This window comes from Neomonachus schauinslandi, chromosome 4 (assembly GCF_002201575.2).
Source record: "Neomonachus schauinslandi chromosome 4, ASM220157v2, whole genome shotgun sequence".
NCBI lineage: Eukaryota > Metazoa > Chordata > Mammalia > Carnivora > Phocidae > Neomonachus > Neomonachus schauinslandi.
In genome coordinates, this window is record NC_058406.1 from 971,288 (window position 1) to 994,615 (window position 23,328).

Sequence of the window (23,328 nt, forward strand, 5' to 3'; positions counted from 1 at the left end):
CTGGAGTCCCGGGATCGAGTCCCGCATCGGGCTCCCTGCTCGGCAGGGAGTCTGCTTCTCCCTCTGACCCTCCCCCCTCTCATGCTCTATCTCATTCTCTCTCTCAAATAAATAAATAAAACCTTTAAAAAATAAATAAATAAAAAATAAATGACATTTTCAGCTGGGAAACAGGATGGTGAGAAGCAGGCTTGTGATCGGGGACGTCCCTCCACGGAAGAGGTCTGTGTCCTGGCATCCTGCTCCTTGCAGGCCTGGGACATGAGCCATGGCTGGGTTTCCTAAGTCACAGGGATGCTCCATTGTCCCTCGGAACCTTCCAGCCAGGGTTCCCACTAGGGAAGCACCAGATACCTCCCCTGCAGCCAGGCTTAGGTCCCACCCGAAACCCCAGACTGCTGGTTTCAGAAGGTCACGTGGTAGCATGTCATAGAAGCCTGTGGGTGGAATGTGCATCTGGCGAGAACAAGGGGTCCTGGGGGAACCAGTGGAGCGATGTGATGCAGAGCTCGGCCCTGCAGGACCCCCGGCCACCACCTTTCTCCCCCAACACGCACATCTCTGCACACAGTCCTGGATGACTAAGTGACCAGGATATCTTAGACGTCCTAGCCCTGGGAATGTGTTCTTTGTCAGTACTGTTTTGTGTCAGAATGAGCCAGGGCTGAGCCTTGTACTGAGGAGACCTGCTCAGAGAGATGGGAGGTCCCTGCCCCGGGGGCACCCAGTCCAGCAGGGGGCCGTCGGGGAGGGAGCTGGGCCTGCGGGTGGTGGCACCCACTCTGCCCGAGCCCCTGCTGTCTGCTGCACTCCACTTTCCACCTTTGGGCCCAAGGCCACCTCACCAGCTCCTTGGCCCTGCTTGGGGCCAGGTCACTCAGCGGGACACCCCCTGGGGGGGACGGCATTCAGCTGTCCCCACGCAGTGCGCCCTGACGTGTGCCACATCGAGGGAGCACTCCCTGCCTGGCTCGGAGGCGCCACGGGGCTGTGCTGGTCACCCTGGGCTGTGGTCCATTTCCCGTGAACAACAAGAGAGGCTTTTCCTGCCGTGCTGCCCTGCCCCGGAAATTCGGCATTGCCCACGCTCGTCCCCGTGTCTGCGGGACGTGGGGTTTTTTCACACTGTCGCTCCACGTGCTCTTCTTGTCAGAGCCCTCAAGACGCTGCATTGCCATAGAAACTGAGCTCGTTAAAATTCCCTGCAGCCTCCTAATTATAGAATTTCAAAGACAAGCAAAGAGCTTCTTCCAAGGGTTGGAGTTGAGGCTGAGAGGAGGGGGGAGAGCAGCCCATGCGCCCCCGGCGCCTCTGGGAGCTGGCCGAGCTTCTCCATGATTCCCAATCCAGGGCGCAGGGAAGGGCCCCTGGCAGGCACACTCTGACCTTGGGGCTCGGCCTTGACCGCGCAGCCAAGACAGAACCTCAGATCCGCCAGGACCCTAGGGCCCCGACTCTCCCATGGAGGCCTTTCCTGCCCACCTGACGTGTGGGGGACCCTCTTCTGCGGGCACTGAGATCAGTGGGGATGGGGCGGACACTCAGTGGGGGTGCAGGGCCAGCGTCATTCCCAGAGCACCCGCCCATCCGCACACGCATGTTCTCTGAGGACACGTGCTCTTTTCTTCTTTTTACACTGTGGCTGTCACTTCAGATCAGGGATAGGGGCTCTGACTTTCCAGGCAGAAACCCACAATCTGCAAATGTGACAGTTGTCTGAGCCAGTGGCCTACGAGGCTGATGGCCCTGGCCTGGGAGGGCAGGGGATGGCTGGGTCCCCGCCGAGCTCAGGGGCTCAGGCAGAGTGGACATCATCCAACTGCATCCAGCCCTGCACTTGGGGAACCTTCTAGTAAACAGTCCGAGGTTTGAAAGTTTTGGGGGTTTTGGTGGCTGCCATGGTGGGAATGTGGGTTTTGCAGGAAAGGTGCTCAGTTGATTCAGAAGTTAAGGAGGTGAGGGGCACCTGGGTGGCTCAGTTGGTGAAGCATCTGCCTTTGGCTCAGGTCATGATCTCAGGGTCCTGGGATCGAGTCTCGCATCGGGCTCCCTGCTCAGTGGGGAGTCTGCTTCTCCCTCTACCTCTTCCCTTGCTCATGCTCTCGCTCGCTCTCTTTCTCTCAAATAAATAAATAAATAAATAAATAAATAAATAATCTTTTTTTTTTTTTAAAAGATTTTATTTATTTATTTGACAGAGAGAGACACAGTGAGAGAGGGAACACAAGCAGGGGGAGTGGGAGAGGGAGAAGCAGGCTTCCCGCCGAGCAGGGAGCCCGATGCGGGGCTCGATCCCAGGACTCCGGGATCATGACCTGAGCTGAAGGCAGACGCTTAACGACTGAGCCACCCAGGCGCCCCAATAAATAAAATCTTAAAAAAAAAAAAATTAGGGAGGTGGTAATCCCAGTCCAGTCTTGAGAGAAACAGCAAGCAAACCCCAGGAGAGGGGCATTCGACACAGCGTCTGACCCGCACTCCACGCCAGCAAGGTTGTCAAACCAGGGACAGCTGGGAAGCTACACTACCCAAAGGGGCCTGAGCAGACAGGGGTGAAGTACCGTGTGGGATTCTGGGTGGCACCTGGGTCAGAACGAATACATCGAGAAGCAGCTAAGGAAATCTGAATAGAGTATGTGCCCGAGTCAACAACGTCGCGTCGCTACTGCTTCATTAGTCGTAACAAATGTGCTGCACGCTTGTAAGACGTCAGCCAGAGAGGACACTGGGCGTGCGCTCTGTGGGGTCTCGTCCTCTCTCTGCAGTTTTCCCTTAAGTCTGGAACTGTTCTCAACCATGAAGTATATTAAAAAGGCCGTTGAGGAGGATGCCGGCTCCAGCTGGAGTTTAGGTAACAGCCCTGGTGTTCATCTCTGTCTTGAATACGTCAGAGGGAAGTCAGGTGTTAATGGGAGGGGAAGCTGTGGGCAGGTTACGTGGGAACCCTCTGGTCTGCCTTTGAACTTTCTGCAAATCCGAAATAAATTGCGTGTGTGTGTGTGTGTTTTATAAGTGAGGGATGTCACGCTGTCCCTTGTGGTTCTTTATAACTCACCTGACCGCTGCTTTCCAGGTAGTGGCCTGGGCGTGGATTGGACACCCCAGGGGCTCCCCTGCCTTTGCCTGGGGTGGTGCCTTGCCGGGGTCTGCAATGCCAGGGGCTCTGAAAACGCCTTTCTGTCTCTGCATAGGGTGGGGATGATGGTAAATACCATCTTAGAGACCTCGTGTGAGTCGGGGGTCTCCAGAGAAACAGAACCAAAAGGATGTGTGCATAGAGACAAGGACTTCTGTTTTAAGGAACTAGCCCGTGCAATTAGGGAGGTGGGCAAATCGAAAATCTGCAGGATCGGCGGGCAGGCTGGAGACCCAAGAAGAGTCTAAGCTTCAGTTCAAGTCCAAAGTCTGGCTGCTGCAGAATTCCCTCCTGCTCAGGGGACGCCCATCTTTTGTTCTAGTCAAGCCTTCAACTGATTGGATGAGGCCCACTTATGTCAGGGAGGCCAGTCTGCCTCATTCAAATTCCACTGATTTAAATGTCAGTCTCATCCAAAAACACCCTTGGGGTGTCTGAGTGGCTCAGTTGGTTAAGTATCTGACTTTTGATCTCAGCTGAGGTCTTGATCTCAGGCTTGTGAGTTCAAGCCTTGCATTGGGCTCCACGCTGGGTGTGGAGACAACTTAAAAAACAAACAAATAAAAACAAACAAAAAAACCAAACACTCTCATGGAAACATCCAGAAAAACGTTTGGCTACATATCTGGGTGCCGTGGCCCAGCCCAGCTGACACACAGAATGAACCACCCTTGCCCAGAGGCACACATTTCCTGAAGCCATACTCAGTCTCCAGTTAACCAGCAGCAAGGTCATACTTTGCCTCCCGTGAACCGGCAGGCGGGCGGGCAGTGGCAGGGGGCGTGCCCCCCTCCCCGCCCCAGGCAGGACCACAGCAGGGGACAGGGCCTTTCTTTGCCTGCTTAGAGCTTTGTTTCATTTTTAAAATTTGATACACTTTATTTAAAATAAAAATTCAGCACCTGTTCCTGGCCCCCATGCCCCCCCCGCCCCCGCCAAAAAAGAGAGGTTTCAAATGAGTCCTTAAAGAAAAAAATGAGATGGAGTTTTATTTGAAGATGAGTCAGAGGGAAATACCTGAAATTACTTTGTAGCCCGCCTATTGTTGCTACCTCCGGCCCCTCCCTCTGGTTTTGCAGTTTTGCCTGCTCAGGGTTTAGCGTGGGCTGAGGCGCCTGCGGGCGTGTGGCTCGGGTACCCACAGAGCATACGGCGTAGTGGACACGTGTGGCCGTAGCAGCTGCGCGGGACGGAGCTCAGCCAGCACCCACGTGCCCAGGGGGTGCCTCCCAGAGGCCGCACCGTCCGGAACTTGGCATTGGTCTTCCACTTACTAGAACAACTTCATCTCACGGCTGTGTGTCCTGAAACGATTAGTTAGCCCCCCTCTAGCGCTCTGGGCCTGTGGGGGCCGCGTGCAGCCCTTGGTCTTGTCCCCTCAGTGAGTTTGCCTGCCTGCTGTGCACCCCCTCATACCCCTTGGCCTCTGCTGGGGCATCTTTGTGTTTCTTATTTCGGGCAGCTTTAGCCAAATTTGAAGGATACCTAGTCGGGCGTATTTGTGGATTTCCGTGTGGTGCGTGCACTGGGCACAAGAAAACCAGAGTGTTGGCGCTAGGCCAGCTCAGCTCCCTCTGCGTCTCTGTGCCCCCCGTCTGTGTCTGTCACTCAGTGCCTTCTCTCTGCAGGACAGCTGGGGGTTGTGAATGCCACATGCAGGGAGGGTCAGGGGGCATGCATGGGACATGGGGACGGTCAGTCCTGTGGACATCAGCATGGACCCGCCCCCAAATCAAGCCAGGTCGGCTGGACGGGCTGGAAATGGCAGGACACACCCTGTCGATCTGGGCAGAGGCCCTGGGGGTCACCAGGGACTCCTTAGAGCTGAGGGGCCAATGGACCCCAGGCCTGCAGCCCAGGTGTGAACTTGCAGGTCAGGGAGCAGGAGGGTGAAGGCTGGTGCCACCTCCCGCCGGCTCTGCTCCCGTCTGGGTGTTGGCTGAGAGTCTGTGGCAGGACACCTTTGAGGGGTCCTGGGTGATGCGTGGGTCTCTGCCAAACCCCCAGCTGCCCACCGGCTGTGGGGCTCCTGCCGCAGAGGAATCTGGACGTCTTGTTTCTCCAGTCTCCCATTTAAAGGGAGAGAAGTGGGCTCTCTGGTGGCTGTGACCTGATTTCAGCATGGTCCAGCCAGAGCTGGTAATTTGCTTGTTTTGAAAACATTTCGTTAGTTTCCGCATTGGTGTACGTTCGTGGCACTTCCACGACTCATGAAAGTGGTTTTCACTGCGGAACTTTATAAAAGCACAAAGCTTCCCGTTGTACCCTGAGTATTTTGTACCAGCGTTCACTTCAGAGTGTTTGGAAGGAGCAAAGTTACGAGCATTTTTAGGGATGAATGAAACCAACAGTTCTAGTTAAACGTGTAACTCTAGCATTTTTGATTAGCGGTGTCCTTCTTACAAGTTTGGATTATTGAATGCGCTTTTTCGAAAGCGACGTGTTTGGTAACCCTCGACTCAGCCTAAGTGCTTGGTGTGTCTGCCTCACCTCTGCCCCAAGATCTGTCAGGTGGGGGGACACTGGGCTGCATTTCAGGCAGACCGTGGACTCCATGTGGCAGCCGCTGCCCCTCCAGGACGGTGAGCCATGAGCTCACAGCCCGTGTGCACCGCACCCCGGTGTGGAAAAGGGGGCCTGGTTTCCGTGCCTGGAGGGAAGGAGGGTGGAAAGGAAAACAGGGAGGCGGGCTTGGAAGCGCGTTGGCCTCCGATGACGTTCCAGCCGGACCCTCAGGGGGGCCGCCCAGCCGCTGTCCTCCCTGCCAGGGCGGCTGTCCCCGAGGGCACCTCGGGTGGGGTGGGGCTGTTTCTTTACCCCCTCTCCTGTCCCCCCAGAATCCATCTACCGCCGCGGAGCCAGAAGATGGAGGAAGCTGTACCGCGCCAACGGCCATCTCTTCCAGGCCAAGCGCTTTAACAGGGTGAGTGCCACTGTCTCAGCCCCCAGCTCCCGGGCTGTCCCCGCCCCGCCTGCCCTGCCCTCACCAGCCAAGGGAGAGGTGGGGACACTTCCCGCTGAGAGTGGGATGGGCTTCAGAGGCCGACAAGCCCGGTCCTGAAGTGTTGGGCCTTTTCTGCACGTGGTGGCCGCCTGACAAATGTGGTGTGCGCGTCTCCGAGTCTCTCTGCTGGCCCGGGTCAGGCCGCCCTTGCTGGGGGCGTGGGGGCTCTGAGGTCCTGGCCTGCTTGCGGTCAGAAGTGGGTCTGCGGATTTGACTGATGATGCTGGTGTGCATGGTGTGCGTCTCCTGTGAGCCCCGGAACCCCGACAGCCCCGTGTCTGCCACCCACGTGGCTCCCAGCCCATCCTTTCCATCCGTTCTCTTCAGGATGCTCTTCTGTTCTCTAGAAGTGATGCGATTCAGGTGGCTTTGTGATGGGCCCAATTCACAGTGGAAGGGGTGGTACCTACAGGTGCCTCACTGGCCAAGGACTTTCGTGTTCCGGGGCTTAAAGCAGAAACTCATTCTCTCCCAGTTCTGGAGCCAGAGGTCCAAAACCAAGGTGTGTGCAGGGCTGTGCTCCTTTGGTGGCTCTAGAGGAGGATCCTTCCTGCTCTTTGTAGCCCCTGGGGGCTGCCGGCCATCCTCGGCTTGTAGCTGCAGCAGCCCTCACGTGGCCTCTGCTCTCTCCTAACACCAGGCATGGTTAGGGCCGGCCCAATCCAGTACGACTTCATTTTGACGGTACATCTACAAAAATTTTTTTTCCAAATGAGGTCACATTTGGAGGTTCTAAGGGGACATGAATTTGGGGGACATCATTCAACCCACTCCCACAGCCAAGCGCATGCACACCTGAGGGCCTTTGCACGTCCTGAGACTCTGCCCTGCCCACCCTCCCCCCTCCTCTGCATGCTCAGAGCTCATGCTGTGCCTTACTCCCTCTTGGTTCAGACAATCATCCCTGCAGCCCTTTCTCTGCGGCCCCCATTCCCATGTGCGGCTGATGTTCCTCACAGGTCTGTGTCTGCTCTCTCCCACCGGGCCTAGTGCTCTGGGCACAGGGACTCTGAACACAGATTTGTTGTTTATCGTAACTAATGACTGGAAGAAAGTCAGCTAGGGGAGCCCTAGGGGCACTGTATTAGGGACCAAGAAAGAATGGAGCGTGTCTATCAGGAATGAGAAGGAACCCAGGTGGGTGGCAGGAGAACAGGGGGTCCAAGGAATTTCGGATGCCTTGGGGAGGTCAGGCATCACCAAGCAAGAAGGTATGAGAGGACCCTGATGCCAAGTGCTGCTGGAGGGTGAGGACTGAGGGGGCATGCGTGGGTGATAGACCTTTGTTCCATCTCTGGGTGGGCTGACGGGGTGTGGATGGGAGATGCTGTGGTGAGCCAACCAGATAGGATGAACCCTGGCTGCTGACAGCGTGAAGAGATGGAAACGTCCCAACCCCCAGGATGCGAGGCACCTGCCGCCCCCACCCTGTGTTTATTTTTCCAGCCAGCTGTGTGGCCAGGTGGCTTCTGGGCGCTGGCTTGGTTCTGGACAGAGAGGGATCTCAGCCAGATGGGACTGGCCAGCCTTCGGGATATCAGACAGAAGGTTCTAGGAGCGCCACCCCCCCACCCCCCATGTTGACTTTCAGGGAAACGCTGTTTCCTTCATTACCGCACACTCACTGGTCCAAGATGAAGCCCACCCACCCAGCAAGACAGGCCGGGGCCCAGGCAGCACAGAGGGACCTGGCTTCTCCCTCTCTGCAGATTTTAGGAGAAAAACCCATTTCTCTGATTGCAAGGTACAGGCCGTCACCCTCTCTCCCTGCCTGCCCTTCCTGGCCCCCCCCCCACAGTCAGTGAGAAAAGGCTTTTCCTCTCTGTGGAGGAGTGGGGACTCCCAGGGGTGCCCCTGCCACCCCATTCAGCTGTCCCCAGAGCACCAAAAGTAGGTTTTCACAAACACAGGGGGACTGGGAAGGGGGCCAAAGACCCTCGACTCTTAGACTGTTCAGTGTTCACAGAATGAGGAGGCACAGGAGCCTGCAACGTGTTGCCAAGTTTGATTTCCCACCTGATTGTCCTTGGTTCCGAGTCCTGTGTCTTGCTCGGACCCTGGAGGCTGGGTCTGCACCATTCACCATGTTAATCACAGGATTGTGCGGATCACCTCCACCTGTCACTTGAAAGGATGTTTTAAGAGCTACACACTTGGTTCTGCAGGAATCAGCAAGATTTACGGGGCAAGGGCCCACAAGAGATCATTTCTCATGTTCTTCATCGGTGACCTGGGCAGAAAGTGAGTGGGTGTCAGTCATATGGCTGAGTCTCCCCACCAGGATCTTTATTTGTCCTTGACACGACTTTTCTTCTAGAACAGTGAGAAAAAGTTCCACTGGTGAATCAAAGGGAGAGATCCAGCAAGTTTCTGGAGGAGAAATGAAGACCTCCACCCTAGAAAAGGAGACACCAGTGCCATGGATGGGGTGGCATGAGGGCAAGGTCAGAGCCTGGGCCTGGGGACCCCAGGGCATGAGCATTTCCCGTAAATGCTGGTCAAGGGTTCCTCCTAAGCTTTTTGGTCCAAGCAGCTAGGACAGGGTTAGCAAGCAATTCATGTCAAGGGCCAGAGAGTAAATATCTTAGACTTCGTGCGCCACCAGGTCTCTGTTGAACTGCCAACCCCATTGTAATGTAAAAGCAGCCAAAGACGGGGTAAACAGATGAGCGAAGCCAAGTTCCAATAAAACTTTATTTATAAAAAACATGGCCGCATTTGGCCCACAGCTGTAGTTTGCCTGCTCCTAGGGTAGAAGATTGGAGTTACTACTTGCTGAATGGATCAAGGCCTCAAGAGGAGCAGGTTTTGGGCCCAGCATGAGACCCCCCCTCCCCACCCTGCATTAGCATGAAAGCAGGATTCAGAAGATGCAGGAGGGAGGAATGAGGCTGTCCCTCCGGCCCCAGGAAGAGCAATAGCTTCTTATACCTTGTAGGAAGAGGCAGGAATGCACGGAGAATCTGCAGCCTCAAGCTGGACCTCCCACACTCTTGCAGCCCTGATCCGCAGCCTAGTGGGCCAGCCCAGGAGGGCTCACCAGGGGCCAGCAGAGGTGTGGCTCCTCGACAGCCCAGCCTCAGAGGACCCCACAGATGAACCAGTAGGACACCTGAGCTCACGGTCAGGAAGCACAAAGCACAGTGGAAACAGGGCATCCGAGCAAGAACCTGCAAAAACCCAGACCAAAGGCTTAGACGGAAAGGAGTTCAGGGTGACTGAAAAGTAGAATGCGTGATTGAAAATACGAGCCAGGAACCAAGTCAGCAGCGTGTAAGGAGGCTTAAAAATATTTTCATTCCATCAATTTATTCATTCAGGTGAATTTCAGAGTATCGAAGCTTAGGGTTTAGGTTTTGTTTTTTAGTGTCATGTTTCCCGAAGTGTTAACAGTTCAAACAGATGTCTGAGCTAAAGAGCCCTTGGCAGCCTGTCCTGAGCGGCGTGGGTGCATGGGTCCCACGTCCCTTCCATGTCCCTGGTGCGGAGCCCGGGGAGAGCGTGCTGCTCTCCGTCAGCAGCTGGCCTACCAGCCCCTGCTTATCTCTGGGAAGGAATATGTGAATTTGTGAAGCCACCGAGTGGCTGACGGAAGAAGCACTGCAGATTAGTTGTGCAACGTGACCGTGGGAAAGCTAAACACGTTAGCATATTATATAAGAAGGTGAATTGTTCTTAATGGCTTCACAAATGGTTTGACGCAGCCGGACACACAGAAGAGAATGAAAACTGGTCTTCATACCCGAAGCTCTTCTTTGACTTCCGAAGTTAGGCGTTCAGCGGTTGCCCTACTTGGGCAATGCTGGTACGAAACGAGGGCGGCCAGAGCTGGAGACACTGTCAGGGGTCCCTGCGGCCGCCCCCCATCCAGCCCTCACTGCCGTCCGCTGTACTTCAGCCCATTCCCCGACGGCCCCACGGTTTGCGTTTGGCTGCTTGTGGGAGGGATGCTTTAGGCAATACAGACAACTTGGAATAAATGCTTTTCTGTCTTGTTTTCAAAGTTAAAAATAACGGGGCTGTGTGTGTGTTTGCTTGACCTTAGCAAACATGTATTGGGCACTGACTGTGTGCTGGGCACAGCCCCGGGCACTGGCCGCAGAGCTGTGACCAGGACCTGAAGCTCTGTGTGTGGGGACTGGCTCCCTTGGGCCCTGGTTTCCCCGCTTGGCACTTCGCTGATGAGGAGTCGGCTTCTCGGTGCCTGTGGCTGTGAGCTCCGGGCACACGGTCTGTCCATGCCACCAAGCCACCACGCCCCACGCCAAGAGGATTCCATCGGGCATAAATGAACTCCGCTCAGTACAATTGTGGTCCTTTTTATTGTTCTTCAGGAATAATGAGAGGCTCTCTCAAAAGAATGAAATTTGTTAAACATGCATATGAGTAACAGCTAGAGGAAAGATGATCACGGGAACCCGGCGCCACTCACGTGCACCTCCTGCCACGTGTGAACAGATTTCTGAACACATTCATCTTCATGCACTTTGTAACAGTTAAAAATTAGGAAAACATCACCAAACAAACTGATAGTTACTATTAGCTTCAGATGTTTAGAACCTTGAAGAAAAAAGATTTACCACTTAAAAATCTTTAAAAATATAAAAAACAAAACAAAACACCCAAGATAATCGCAGACTGCCCCTAGCAGTTCAAAGTTATGACACGTCAGAATGCTGGGCAGAGTCCCTCTCTCCGTGGTCATCCAGAGGCGAATCTGGACATCTCCCATGCCTGTCTCAGCCTGGGTCTCTGCACACAGCCCAGCAGGAGCTGTGATCCCCCTCCAGCCCCTGCAAGCAGGGGTGGGTCCTTGCCCTTGGAGGGGTCTCATCACCCCTGCCAGAGCGGGGTCCCAGCCCCCTCCTTGGGGCCCTTGGTTCCCCCAACCTGGGGACGGACCCCAGTGGGGGCTCCCGAGCTTGGGCAGAGCCTCGTGTCCAGATGTGACCAGCTGATTGGGCCACCTCTTGTCCTAGCTCCCTGTCACCTTTTGAGGAAATCAGGGAAGATGCCACATGCCCCAGCGCTGAGCTGGGTCCCTAGTATAGCGTGGCTTCAGGGGACACCCTGGCCCTCGGCCTGATGGCTGCTTTTCTTGCCTGCAGAGAGCGTACTGTGGCCAGTGCAGTGAAAGGATATGGGGTCTCGCAAGGCAGGGCTACCGGTGCATCAACTGCAAGCTGCTGGTCCATAAACGCTGCCACGTGCTTGTCCCGCTGACCTGCAAAAGGCATATGGTGAGTGTGGGCCAGATAGGGCCCTGGGGGCCCACAAGTGGGGGCAGCCTCAAGCTCATTGTCCACACTGACCCTGGTGACCCTCAGGCTCCCCCCGTCTGAATAGGGTCCTGCCACCAATGAGACAAAAGGAGGGGGTGCCTGTGGGTTGCAGAGCCATGACCCCGGCCAGCACCCCGGCTGGGGCCCCTCTTCCCACGCCCTTTGAGCCCCCAGCACTCTTCGGGCGGGTGGCCTCTAGCGGGGCCTCCAGGGCCCTCTGCCATGCTGGGATGAAGGTACGGGAGCAAGGGGAGGCTCATCTGTACCTGAGGCATGAAGCAGCTCTAAGGAGCCACAGAGGGAAAGCCCATGCCTCCCTGAAAGTCGGAGGATGCACCCCCCATGCCCCTCAGCCTATGACCGTGGACGTAAAGCACCCTGGCCCTTTGATGTGTTGTTCATTTCCCTCCTGAGTATTCAGGCTTGGTAGTGCTCGTGGGACCCTGAGCAGGAGCAGGACGTTGAGTTCCTCCTGGGCCTCTGGCAGGCATGTCTGGGCGGGTTGGCTCATCTGATGTCTAACCCTGATTGAGCACTGGGAGGTGGGGTCCCTACATGGACTGGTGTGGGGGAAATGCACACGGTCTTTCTAAAGTCCTTCCAGCCGTGGCTGCCAAAAACCAAAAGGGTGCACATACCCTTTGACCCCATAGGTCCACGTTAGCCTGAGAAATAAGGCCAGCCCCAGAGATGTATCAGTCAGGGGCTGAGGGATGCCAACGCCTGGAGCTTAATGTTGGCCAATAGGGGGCTGCCTCAGCTGTGACATCAGCCCTCAGGACTCTGTGATGCGGCGGTGGGGGCAGGGGAGACTACCAAGCATTATGTACAAAGGCCCCATTTTTTAAAGCACCTGCTGGAAAGGTCACAGCCTGAGGTGCTGAGTGGTCTCCTGCTATAGGATCACAGGAGATGTCCGTGTGGGTCTTCCTGTCTCCAGTGTGGTAAGGTTAGCAGGTGATTTGTGGAATATGTATTAGGACATGGGCTATAATGTGTATATCACAGGAGGTGGTGATAGAAAGCCACACAGTGTCTCCAGAAGCTACATTGTAACGCCTGCCTGGTCACTTTGTAATGCCCATCTCTTTGCAGGATTCTGTCATGCCTTCCCAAGAACCTGCAGTAGATGACAAGGACGATGTGGACCTTCCTTCTGAGGACACCGATGGAAGTAGGGGCTGCTTTCTTCCTGCTGGTGGAGCCCAGGCTCTCCACCCTGGAATTCCTGCGTGCCTCCCCTTTCTGAGCACGAATCCTCTCTAGCTCCCATCTGCTCTCTGAGGGTCAATATTGGCAAGCATGCGCCCCTCACTGCGGGGCTGGGGACGTCTCTAGGGCCTTCCATCATCCCTGGGCAGAGATGGCAGAGTGGGGTGGCCTTCCCTGGGCACACACATCTCTGAGAGTGGCTGCCATAGGAGTCTAGGTGGGCGTTTTCCCTCGGTACCGACTTTGGGAGTTCTAGAAGATACTTTGGCGGCTACCACAGGCAGGCCCTCCCACGGGTGGGCTGCTGCATAGGCTGGTCTCCATGGAAAAGCCTGCTGTCAAGTTGGTTCTTGAGTTTCTGTGGGATTTTATGGGGTTTTTTTGGTGGAGGAGAGACTTTTTTTTTTAATGCTCAGAAGCATTTGGAGAAAGATTTTGAATACTAGTTGGACCGATAGCCCAGCTCTGAGCTCCCAAAGTCTGTGCACTGTTAAGAGCATGGTAAATGTGAGTTCTGTGCCCTGAGAGCGCTTGAAGGATGAAATGAGACCACAGAACATAAAGCATTTAGCACAAAACCTCACACAAAGGAGATTCCTAATAAACAACAACGGCACACCCGCCACACACCTACCTAACTACTACCCATCCAGCCATCCAGCCACTTATGTATCTACCCACCCACCCTCCACTCATCCATCCACGCATCCATCCTCTCTCCCACCCACCTGCATACTCTAAGAACAACATCTGGAAGGCTAGACACCGAACTCTTGTGAATGCTTACTTCTAGATGAATCGCTGAGAAAACCTGTCACAAATGCAGGTTCCCCAGCTCTACGCCCAGAGGTGCAGAGTCAGGAGGCCTGGGTGGGACCAAGAAGCTGCATTTTCTTAGGGCTCTGCAGTGAGGTGTGGCTGCTCCGAGATTTGCCCTCAGTGCAGCCGGCCTGGCCTGGACCGCAGGTGTCCGCAGAGGAGTGAGGGGCCATGGGAGCTCCTGTGTCTCAGGCTGCGTTCCTGACAAAGCCTGCAATGTCCTGTTGCTTTCTTTCTCTCTTCACCAGTTGCTTACATTTCTTCAACCCGGAAACATGACAACATTAAAGATGATTCTGAGGTGAGTGTATAAAATGGCTCGTTAGTGTTTCCAGTTTCTTTTTAGAAGTTCATTAGCTCATTTCTGGGGCAATTACAGAAATTTAAATATGAACTAGACAGGCTTGGGAATTGTTGCTCACCGTGAGGGCATGGTCTGTGGACCTCTCAGGTGATGCACGCTGAGGGGTTCAGGGCAGAGTCCCATGGAGTCTCCAGTATTCGGCACAGAAGGAATCTCCGGATTGTTAGGTGGACAGAGAGCCGGCGGGTGCAGCAGACACAAGCCAGTGCTGAATCTCAGACGTGAGGATGTGGTGGTGGTGTACCATTCTCACAGCTATGCAGAACTGGGGGGATGAGGTGTCATTGGCCAGGTGAGCCCAAGCAGGCCTGGTCCGAGCCTGGGTCAGGGGACTCTCTGACCTCAGAATCCTCTTCGGTCAAGTTGGATAATGACCACAGCTTTTTGTGCGGGTGAACTGAGAGCATTTGTAGGAACCCCTACCCCATGGCTGGCACACGGGAAGCTTCCCACAACACCAGTCGTCAGCGTGGCTCCTCCCATTTCAGTAAAGGGTGGCTTGGGCCCCCACAGTGGGCTGCAAGGAGCACACGGAGACCCCAGGCTCATGTGCTTCGAGAAAAGGTGGGAAGGCTGGTCCCTGGAGAGTGGGATCACTTCGTACTCTTGCACGGCTTCCGTTGTCTGCGGGGATCCACGTGGAGGAATCACCCTGAACCAGACTTGTCCTTTGTCCTGTTTTGGGCAAGTTTATGGCTGGGTGGGCCAACGTCAGAGGTAGACTGATAGATGCTCACCACATTTGCTGGTAACTTGATTATCCCCACTCCCAAGGTGCAAATGCTTACATTTTCTGCAACTATCTTCTGTCTCCTGTCACAGGACAAGTGTTCCCACCACTGGGAAATTGGTACCTCATGAAGCAACAGGATGTTGGCACCCGTGGGCATGGCCCACATGGGGCACGGGGCCCTCCTGCTTTGGTGGGTGGGCTGTGCAGTACAGTGAAGTTGGTCTCTTGGGGGCAGAGAGGAGAGGGCGTGCACCAGCCCAGGACCTGGCTCCAGAAACATGGTCTGCTGCCATGGCCAAGCTCAGTCTTGTCTGGGGCACATCCTTTTTGACTCTTCCAGAGGCTGCCGTCCCAGAGGCTCTTTAGGGTCCAGGTGTGGCACCGTATCTGCTGTGGGTTCAGTTCCCGAGCACCCTCTCTGCCCATATGGCAGAGCGGGTCCAGGGCTGGCTCTTGAGCTGCAATTTTTGTCAAATTTTATTTGCATAAAACCCTTTGTCTGTTGTACTTTTTCCACATCACTAAGCAGTTCTCCGATTCTTGGAGGACACTGACCAAGTGTCCCACAATTTCGCCCAATTCTGACCCCATCTACCTGGAGCTAGCATCGGACCCCACAGGTGAAGGGCTCAGGCCCACAAGACTGCCCCCCTCAGAGGCCACTTGCAGGCTAGGTGGTCCCCTGTGCTTCTCACCAACCAGCTATAAATAAGGTTCCCATGACCCTTTCCGTGAGTTCCATTAATTTGCTTGAGCAGCTCACAGAACTCAGAGAAACATTCTACTTAATAGATTACTAGCTTATGATAAAAGGCTGTAATTCAGGAACCCGACGGAAGAGCTGCATGAGGTCAGGGATGGGGGAAGGATATGGAGCTTCCGTGCCCTGTCCAGGCAGACCGCCACATGTCTGTCCACCAACCAGAAGCTCTCCAGACCCCGTCCTTTGGGGTTTGTTTGGAGACTTCATAACAGAGGCATGATTGATTAAGTCACTGGCGGTTGGAGAATGTGCTCAATCCCCAGCCCCTCTCCCATCCCCGGAGGTCAGGGGTGAAACTGAGTTCCAAGCTTCTAATCACCTGCTTGGTCCCACCTTTAGGTGGCCTGGGGCTTCTCAAAAGTTTTCTCATTAACATAACATCTGCATCTGGGATGAGACAGGAGCACTTAGGTACCTCCTGCCTCCACCACAGATACCCTTGCCAGAAATAATTCGTAGGAGGGAAGCTTCTGTTCTTAATCGGATCGCCTTTCTCTTTCGTTCTGTAGCCCTTGCGTGGGGCTGTGGCTGCGCTTTGCAGACATCAGCTAGTTCGGCATTATAGCCCCCAGGAGAGCACTGGTCGGGGAGCCTGTGCTGGGAGGCCGGCCCCGGGCACCCACATGCTCCGTGGTGGCCACGGGCTGTGAGTGGGGGGTCTGGGGTGGTCATGGAGTCAGAGCCTGTGAGCAGAATTGCTCGCAGGGACTTAACCTCCGCAGGGAGGAGTCTTTCCTTTCTCACTTCTCTCTTGTCCTCAGGACCTCAAGCCGGTTATTGATGGGATGGATGGAATCAAAATATCTCAGGGGCTCGGACTGCAGGACTTCGACCTGATCAGGGTCATTGGGCGTGGGAGCTACGCCAAGGTCCTCCTGGTGCGACTGAAGAAGAATGATCAAATGTACGCCATGAAAGTGGTGAAGAAGGACCTGGTCCACGATGACGAGGTGAGCGTGGACGCCAGCTTGCGCTTCCACTTAGGGTCTTCATCCTGGCTCCCGTGCTTCTTTCTTGCCATGGAAGTAAAATGCACATAACAAAATTCGCCATTTTAACCATTTTAAAGTATACGTTCATGTGGCGTTTGGTGCAGTCACGATGTGGCGCTGTGTCACCGCTGTCTCGTGCCAAGACACGGTCACCCCCCCCAGAAGGAAACACTGTGTCCGTGAGCGCCCACCCCCCATGGCCTGCCCCTGGCACCGCTCATCTGCCTTCTGTCTCTGGACTTAGCTCTCCTCGACATTTCCTGTACATGGAATCACGCTGTGTGGCCCTTTGTGTCCAGCTTCTTGCAAGGAGCATCGTGTTCCGAGGTTCCTCCACATAGTACGCGTATCAGAACTTCACTGCCTTTTTTTTTTTTTTAAGATTTTTGTTTGAGGGGCGCCTGGGTGGCTCAGTTGGTTAAGCAGCTGCCTTCGGCTCAGGTCATGATCCCAGGATCCTGGGATCGAGCCCCGCGTCAGGCTCCCTGCTCGGCAGGGAGCCTGCTTCTCCCTCTGCCTGCCTCTCTGCCTACTTGTTCTCTCTCTCTATCTCTCTGTCAAATAAATAAATAAATAAATCTTTAAAAAAAAAAAAGATTTTTGTTTGAGATAGAGAGCTCGTGTGCATGAGCAGGGGGAGAAGCAGACTCCCAGCTGAGCAGGGAGCCCGATGCGGGACTCGATCCCAGGGCCCTGGGATCATGACCTGAGCCGAAGGCAGGTGCGTAACTGACTGAGCCACCCAGGCTTCCTAGAACTTCATTGCTTTTTATGCCTGAATAATAATCCATTTTATGAGTAGACCACATTTGGTTCATTTCTTGATAGAGATTGGGGTTGCGCCCACCTTTTGGCGACTGTAAGCTGTGCCGCGGTGAATGTTCATGTGTGGGTATTTGTTCAAGTCCCTCTTTCCGGTTCTTGAGGGATTTGCCTACGAGTGGAATTGCTGGCTTATAGGGTTATTCACGCTCTATTTGAGGAACCACCGAACCGTGCTGGGCAGGTGCACCGTTTCATGTTCCTGCCAGCAGCGCGTGAGGGTTCCAGTTCTGCGCACCCTTTCCAGGACTTGCCGTTTTCTGGTTTGTGATAATCATGACCCTGGTGGGGGAGAAGTGGCACCTCATTGTGGTTTGATCTGCATTTCCATAACGACTAGTGATGTTGAGCATCTCTCTGGGCTCCTTGGCTTCATGTACTTTTGGTCTTTTCCTTTCAGTTGAATGCAGACTCTGTCTCTTAGAAGCAGAGGAAGGACTGACGCATAGGCAGCAATAATGCTGTTCGGCCCCTGTAGTACATGAGGCAACTTGGTGTCCATGGGCCCAGCAGATCACAGGAGGGCTCCCCAGCCCTGGCCCAGGCTCATGGTTTGGAGGAAAGAGCTGGGGCTAAACTAGAGCTTTTACTTGCCCTACCAGCAGGGTGCATTTGTGCGGGCACAGACTGCCCAAATGGCCCCTGAGTGCTGAGCTCATAAGTGAGTGGTGGTACCCACGCCTCACAGCTGAGGAGACTGAGGCTCGGGAGGCAGTGGCTTGCTCACATCTTCACTGCTCGTCAGCAGCGCTGCAAGATGATTCCAGATCCCCTTACTGGAACCCTGGCCAGCTAGAAAGTTAGTGGAGTGTCTGAGGTCAAGTTTGTAGAACTGAAAGAAAAGGCATTCAGGACAGACTCACTGCTTTGGTTCATTCTTGGCATCTTCAAATTGTCCCCTGTGGGCCAAGATGTGGAGGTGGGACTTTTAGGTGATCTCTTGAGAAAAGTGTGATTCTAGGAGTCAGTAAGTAGAAGCTGTGTGTGTGTGTGTGTGTGTCCCCATGTCTGCGTGTGTCATGTGCATGTCTGTGTGTGTGCATCTGTGAGAGACCCTGGTGTCTGTGGCCCTCAGTCTGGGCCATGGACGTTAGGCTGTAGGGGCACTGCAGTGGGCTGGATGGTGGCCTGCAAAAAGATATGGCCACATCCTAACCCCTGGAGCCTGTGAATCTGAACTTATTTGGAAATGGGGTCCTTGCAGATGTAATTAAGTTAAGGATATTGGGGAGATCATCCTGGATTATGTGGGTGGGTCATGAGTCCAATGAGAGGTGTCCTTTTAGAGAAAGGCAGAGAGGAGTTGAGACAGACAGAAGGAAGCAGAGACACACAGGGAAATCAGTGTGTAGAGGGAGGCACAGACTTGACTTTGTAGCTTTCCCCAAATTCCAACGTGGATTGGGAGGGAGACAGCCCTGTGATAGGAGCTGGTGCTCTAGAGATGGGCATGGGACACTGGGGAATCTGCTTAAGCATCCATCCTGTTTCCTTATGTCTTAAGTGGAGATGAAACCCAGCCTCCCAAGGCTGTCACGGGGAGCACATGAGGCAGTGCTTGGAGGGCCTGTAGCTCAGAGGCCAGCACACAGCTGGTGATGGGGGTAGAGATGGTGACAGATGACGGTGATGATGATGGTGATGGTGGTGATGATGATTGTGATGGTGATGAAGATGGTGATGATGGTGGTGATGATGGTGATGATGGTGGTGATGGTGATGAGGGTGATGATAATGATGGTGACAATGATGATGATGATGGTGATGATGACGGTGATGGTGATGACGGTGATGGTGATGATGGTGATGATGATGGTGGTGGTGATGATGATGATGTGGTGGTGGTGATGATGGTGGTGGTGATGATGATGGTGGTGATGGTGATGATGGTGATGGTGATGATGGTGATGATGGTAGTGATGATGATGATGGTGGTGATGATGATGGTGACGGTGGTGGTGATGATGATGATGATGATGGTGATGATGGTGGTGGTGATGGTGCTGGTGGTGCTGGTGATGATGATGGTGATGAAGATGGTGATGGTGATGATGGTGGTGGTGATGGTGATGAACATGATAGCGAGGATGGTGGTGGAGATGGGGATGGTGGTGGTGATCTATTTCTTAATGGACATTTTCCTTTCCTGTCTGCACTGTCTTCTTACAAGCAGAGGTGGGAGACATTTCTCTCTTTCCTCCCCTTCTCGAGGATGAAGAGTATTCAGGAGCCTCATTAACATGACTTGGTTTCTATTTCAGGATATTGACTGGGTACAGACAGAGAAGCATGTGTTTGAGCAGGCATCCAGCAACCCTTTCCTGGTCGGCTTACACTCCTGCTTCCAGACAACAAGTCGGTAAGAAAAAAGAGCGTATTTCTAAGATTCTGCTGATTTCTGAATTGAACTGTATGGCGGCTGAGTAGGCATGAGGTTTCCACCATCGTATTAGGGTTCTCTCCATTGCAAGTATGGGTTTGTTTGTTTTGTTTTGTTTGGCTCATCAGACTAACTTTGCTGTTCTCATCAGCTGGTATCTTGTATTAAGTAAATTTCATGGATTTGAACCTAAATTATTTAATTGCATTTATAAAATATTTATTGAAAACATCCTACTGAGTACAGGAGTAGAGGCATTGGGTTAGGTGTTGGGAAGCCATAGTGGGCACGAGGTGGGTTTCTGTGCTCATGGATATTACCAATAAGTGGAATGAATTAAAAAATACCAACAACTGCACTTAAAACTTTATATTGGAATCCTACTGTTTCAAAAGGCTTGAAAACCACTGGTCTAGGATAGTCAGTATATACTGTGTTTAGAATTCTTTTCAGGGCGCCTGGGTGGCTCAGTTGGTTAAGCGACTGCCTTCAGCTCAGGTCATGATCCTGGAGTCCCTGGATCAAGTCCCGCGTCGGGCTCCCTGCTTGGCAGGGAGTCTGCTTCTCCCTCTGACCCTAACCCCTCTCATGTGCTCTCTCTCAAATAAATAAATAAAATCTTAAAAAAAAAAAATTCTTTTCAGCTGGTTGACTTGAACTCACCCAGTTTGTTTATTTGAAAAAATACTGACTATATTCTGTGTTGGGGTCTTCAAGACCACCCCCAGGTTCAGTGATTTAGCAGGAGAACTCACAGTACCAGCACATAGTAGGACTCAAGGCTAAGATTTCTTGCCATGAGAGGGTATAAAGCAAAACTGGCAAAGGGAAGAGGCTCATGGGGTGAAGTTGGGAGGAAAGCAGGTGGGAGCTTCCAAGAGTGGAGTCACACAGACCACAATAGTCCAGCAAGGAATTGTGACAACTGGGGGTTTTACTGGGGGCTGGCACGTGCCAGAATATTCCAGACTCCCAGAAGGAAAGAAGGTGTTCAGTGTAAACCATATTGTGTATGCACAGCAGACCACTCTTATGATTCAGGGGAGGTTTTTATCGGTGGAGGGAGCTGTCTACCAGTCAAGTTCCCAGACTCCAGTCAAGGGCCACCTTGCAAGCAGGCCTTTCTGAGGACGACAGTCTCTGTCCGGCTCGTGGTAACTCAGCTCAGCTGTAAATCAGACTGGTGACTCGTACATCCCTATGAACACGTCCGCCCTCACCTCCCTCCTGACCTTCAGTCCCTTGACCCACCTGACTTGGCTGCCACCTGTGCATGCAAAGCAGCTGGGATAAATGGACTTTCCCCCCAATCTGTAGTTGTTCCCTCCCTGGATCTCACTGATACTGCCTCCTAAACGTGTCTCAGATTCCTCCCTTCTCTCCTGCCTGAATCCTGACCATAGCCTCTTTGGGGCATCTGGTCCCTGGGGCTCCCCAGGCTGTCAGTTCCCCCATGTTGGAGTTAAGCCATATTTTGAAAACACAGATCTAAAGTGTCTTTCTCCCGCTTCAAAGCTCCTCTCATTACTTCCCCAATTGCTTCTGGGATGCGGTCCAGGCCCCTGGGCCTGTGGCTGAGGTTGCTGCAACCTGGGTCCCTTCGCTCTGTCCATCTTTGTCATGCCGCCAGGTGGGCCCTGCCCTCCCCTGCCCTCCTGCTTCAGCGCTTCTGGAAAGGTCCCATTGTTGTGTTCCATGCATTCTCCCCGTGGGTCTGTGTAGCACTGACCGGGGTCTTGGGGAATTCTGGAATATGCCTGAGGGCAGACGACCCATCCCAACCCCACACTTCCTGAATGGTGAGATTCCAGAAGACTTTGTTTTGTGGTTGATGGTTGATTTTACTGTATGAACTGGTCGGGGTGTGGGTGTAAAAGGGTCAGATTTTCAACCTCACTCGCGTCTCCGTTGCCTGGAGCATAGCACTTTCTGCCCCCGGAGATGGTCTGCCTGTCACGTTCCCAGGTGCGCTAAGTAGAACTGAAAACAAGTTCGTCCCTTCGGTGTTTATGTGATCCTATGACCCAGCCTCTCTGCTTTACCAGACTGACGTGTAGATTTGTTTACAGCGTTCACGAGGAGAGACCACATCCCAGGACATCAAGTTTGTCTCTTATTTTTACAGGATCTGTCAGTCTGTCTAGAAGCTCTAAACACCTGGTTAGTCGGGATAGGGTGTCTTTCCTGGGCCATTTTTATGTGCCTGCTTTGACCCCAACTGTGTGTATGTGCCTGTGTCCCCAGCCCACGGTGCGCTCCTGGAGGGAGCAGGGTGGCGCTGAGTGCGTTTGTGCCCCGAGCATTTGCTTGGTACCTTGTAGGCAGTCATGCTGCTTAAAGAATGTTTTTTAAGGTACAGTCATGTCCTTGGTACAAGTATACAGTGAACACATGTCACATTCTTTGTGACTCATGAATCAGTGAGCGTTGCACATGTTACAACCAGCTCGGAGGGGAGCTCAAAGTCCTGCACATGCCTGAGCAGCCAGCAGCACGGGGAGGGACACATAGGCACTGGCCGCAGGGCTGGAGCCGGGAGCCGGGAGCCGGGGTGTCCGGCGGCTGGAGGCGGGATCTGGGGTGTCCGGCGGCTGGAGGCGGGAGCCGGGGTGTCCGGGGGCTGGAGCCGGGAGCTGGGGTGTCCGGGGGGCTGGAGCCAGGTGCCGGGGTGACCCTCTGGCAGACGGGCCCCGCCGCGCAGCTGTGCGCGGGCGTCTTGGGCATGGCTGCTCAGAGTCGGGAAGTCTCTGAGAAGCCCACAGGAACCGAGCCTGGGAGGCGCTCATGCACACACACCCAGTTTTTCCTGAGGTCTGGAGCCACAGCTGGGGTGCTCCTCTTGTCAGCTGTGCGACCTCGGAGTAACCCACCTGCACCCCAGTCTCCTCTGGGAAAGGGGAGCAGCAGGGATGCCGCCTCTTAGGGTCGCTGCAGGGATTAGCAAGATATTAAAATGTTGACAGCAAGGCCTGGCTCGTGGTGAACTGTTGATAGAGTGCACCTCTGTGAGGGCCTCGCCCGTGTTGGCCCCGGGCCTTTGAACAGATGCACCACTGGGCTGTGTCCCAGCCCTGGGGGACCGGCATCGCCCCCCGTCATGGTCGGGGGGCAATTAGCACTGCGCCCACAAACCCTCACGGCCAGCAGAACACCCACAGCGACTGAAGTCGTGAAATGTGATGAGGCCCCAGCAGCAAGCAGGGGTGTGGGCAGCTGCAGGGACAGGACACCTTGGGGGGAGCTCCGCCTGCCGGGGGTACGCGTGGCCGCTGCCTCGGCTCCTGGGCTGTGGAAGGAGCTGTCCTGAGGCCTTGCTGCGGGCCTGTCTCCAGGGGCCGGGAGCCCGACCTGCCGCGCCCGCACACAGGATGACCAACCACCGGAGCCGAGCCTGGTGCTGGGGGGCGGCCGCGGTAGAAGTCTGCCGAGTGAGCCGGCAGCTTGCACTGAGCGCGGTCGTTGCCGGGGCCGCGGGATGGGGAGAAAGAAGGGTTTCTTTTCTCTCCCCTTCAAATCCAGCGCCCACCCTGGTCGGCCACGTTCTGGGCTCACGGCTACATAGGATCCCCGGGTTTTCCTCAGCACTGTATCACCACACACGACATAAAACAAGTGGCAGCGGTGTTTCTAACACAGGATAAACATCTGCGCTGTGGGGGAACATGGAGCACAGCCACGCAGACGGCCCGTCCTTCCCAGACAATGGCCAGAAGGAAAACTAACTACAAAATTGCTTCTGTTTGAGCTGTTCTGGGAAAAATGGGCTGAAGACTGTAGCTGAGGTGACCATTTTAGCAACCCCCCCCCATAAAATTGCAGTT

General features: G+C 54.2%; 1 protein-coding gene across 1 annotated transcript in view; it reads left to right on the top strand.

Moving 5' to 3' along the window:
* PRKCZ (protein kinase C zeta) overlaps window positions 1-23,328 on the top strand; it is a 103,532-nt gene that overhangs the window by 63,929 nt on the left and 16,275 nt on the right. The window contains exons 5-10 of the mRNA XM_021683360.2: window positions 5,974-6,059; window positions 11,249-11,380; window positions 12,518-12,596; window positions 13,702-13,754; window positions 16,075-16,263; window positions 19,389-19,486. Coding sequence (XP_021539035.1) covers window positions 5,974-6,059; window positions 11,249-11,380; window positions 12,518-12,596; window positions 13,702-13,754; window positions 16,075-16,263; window positions 19,389-19,486 — 637 coding nt within the window. The remainder of the gene's footprint in view (window positions 1-5,973; window positions 6,060-11,248; window positions 11,381-12,517; window positions 12,597-13,701; window positions 13,755-16,074; window positions 16,264-19,388; window positions 19,487-23,328) is intronic.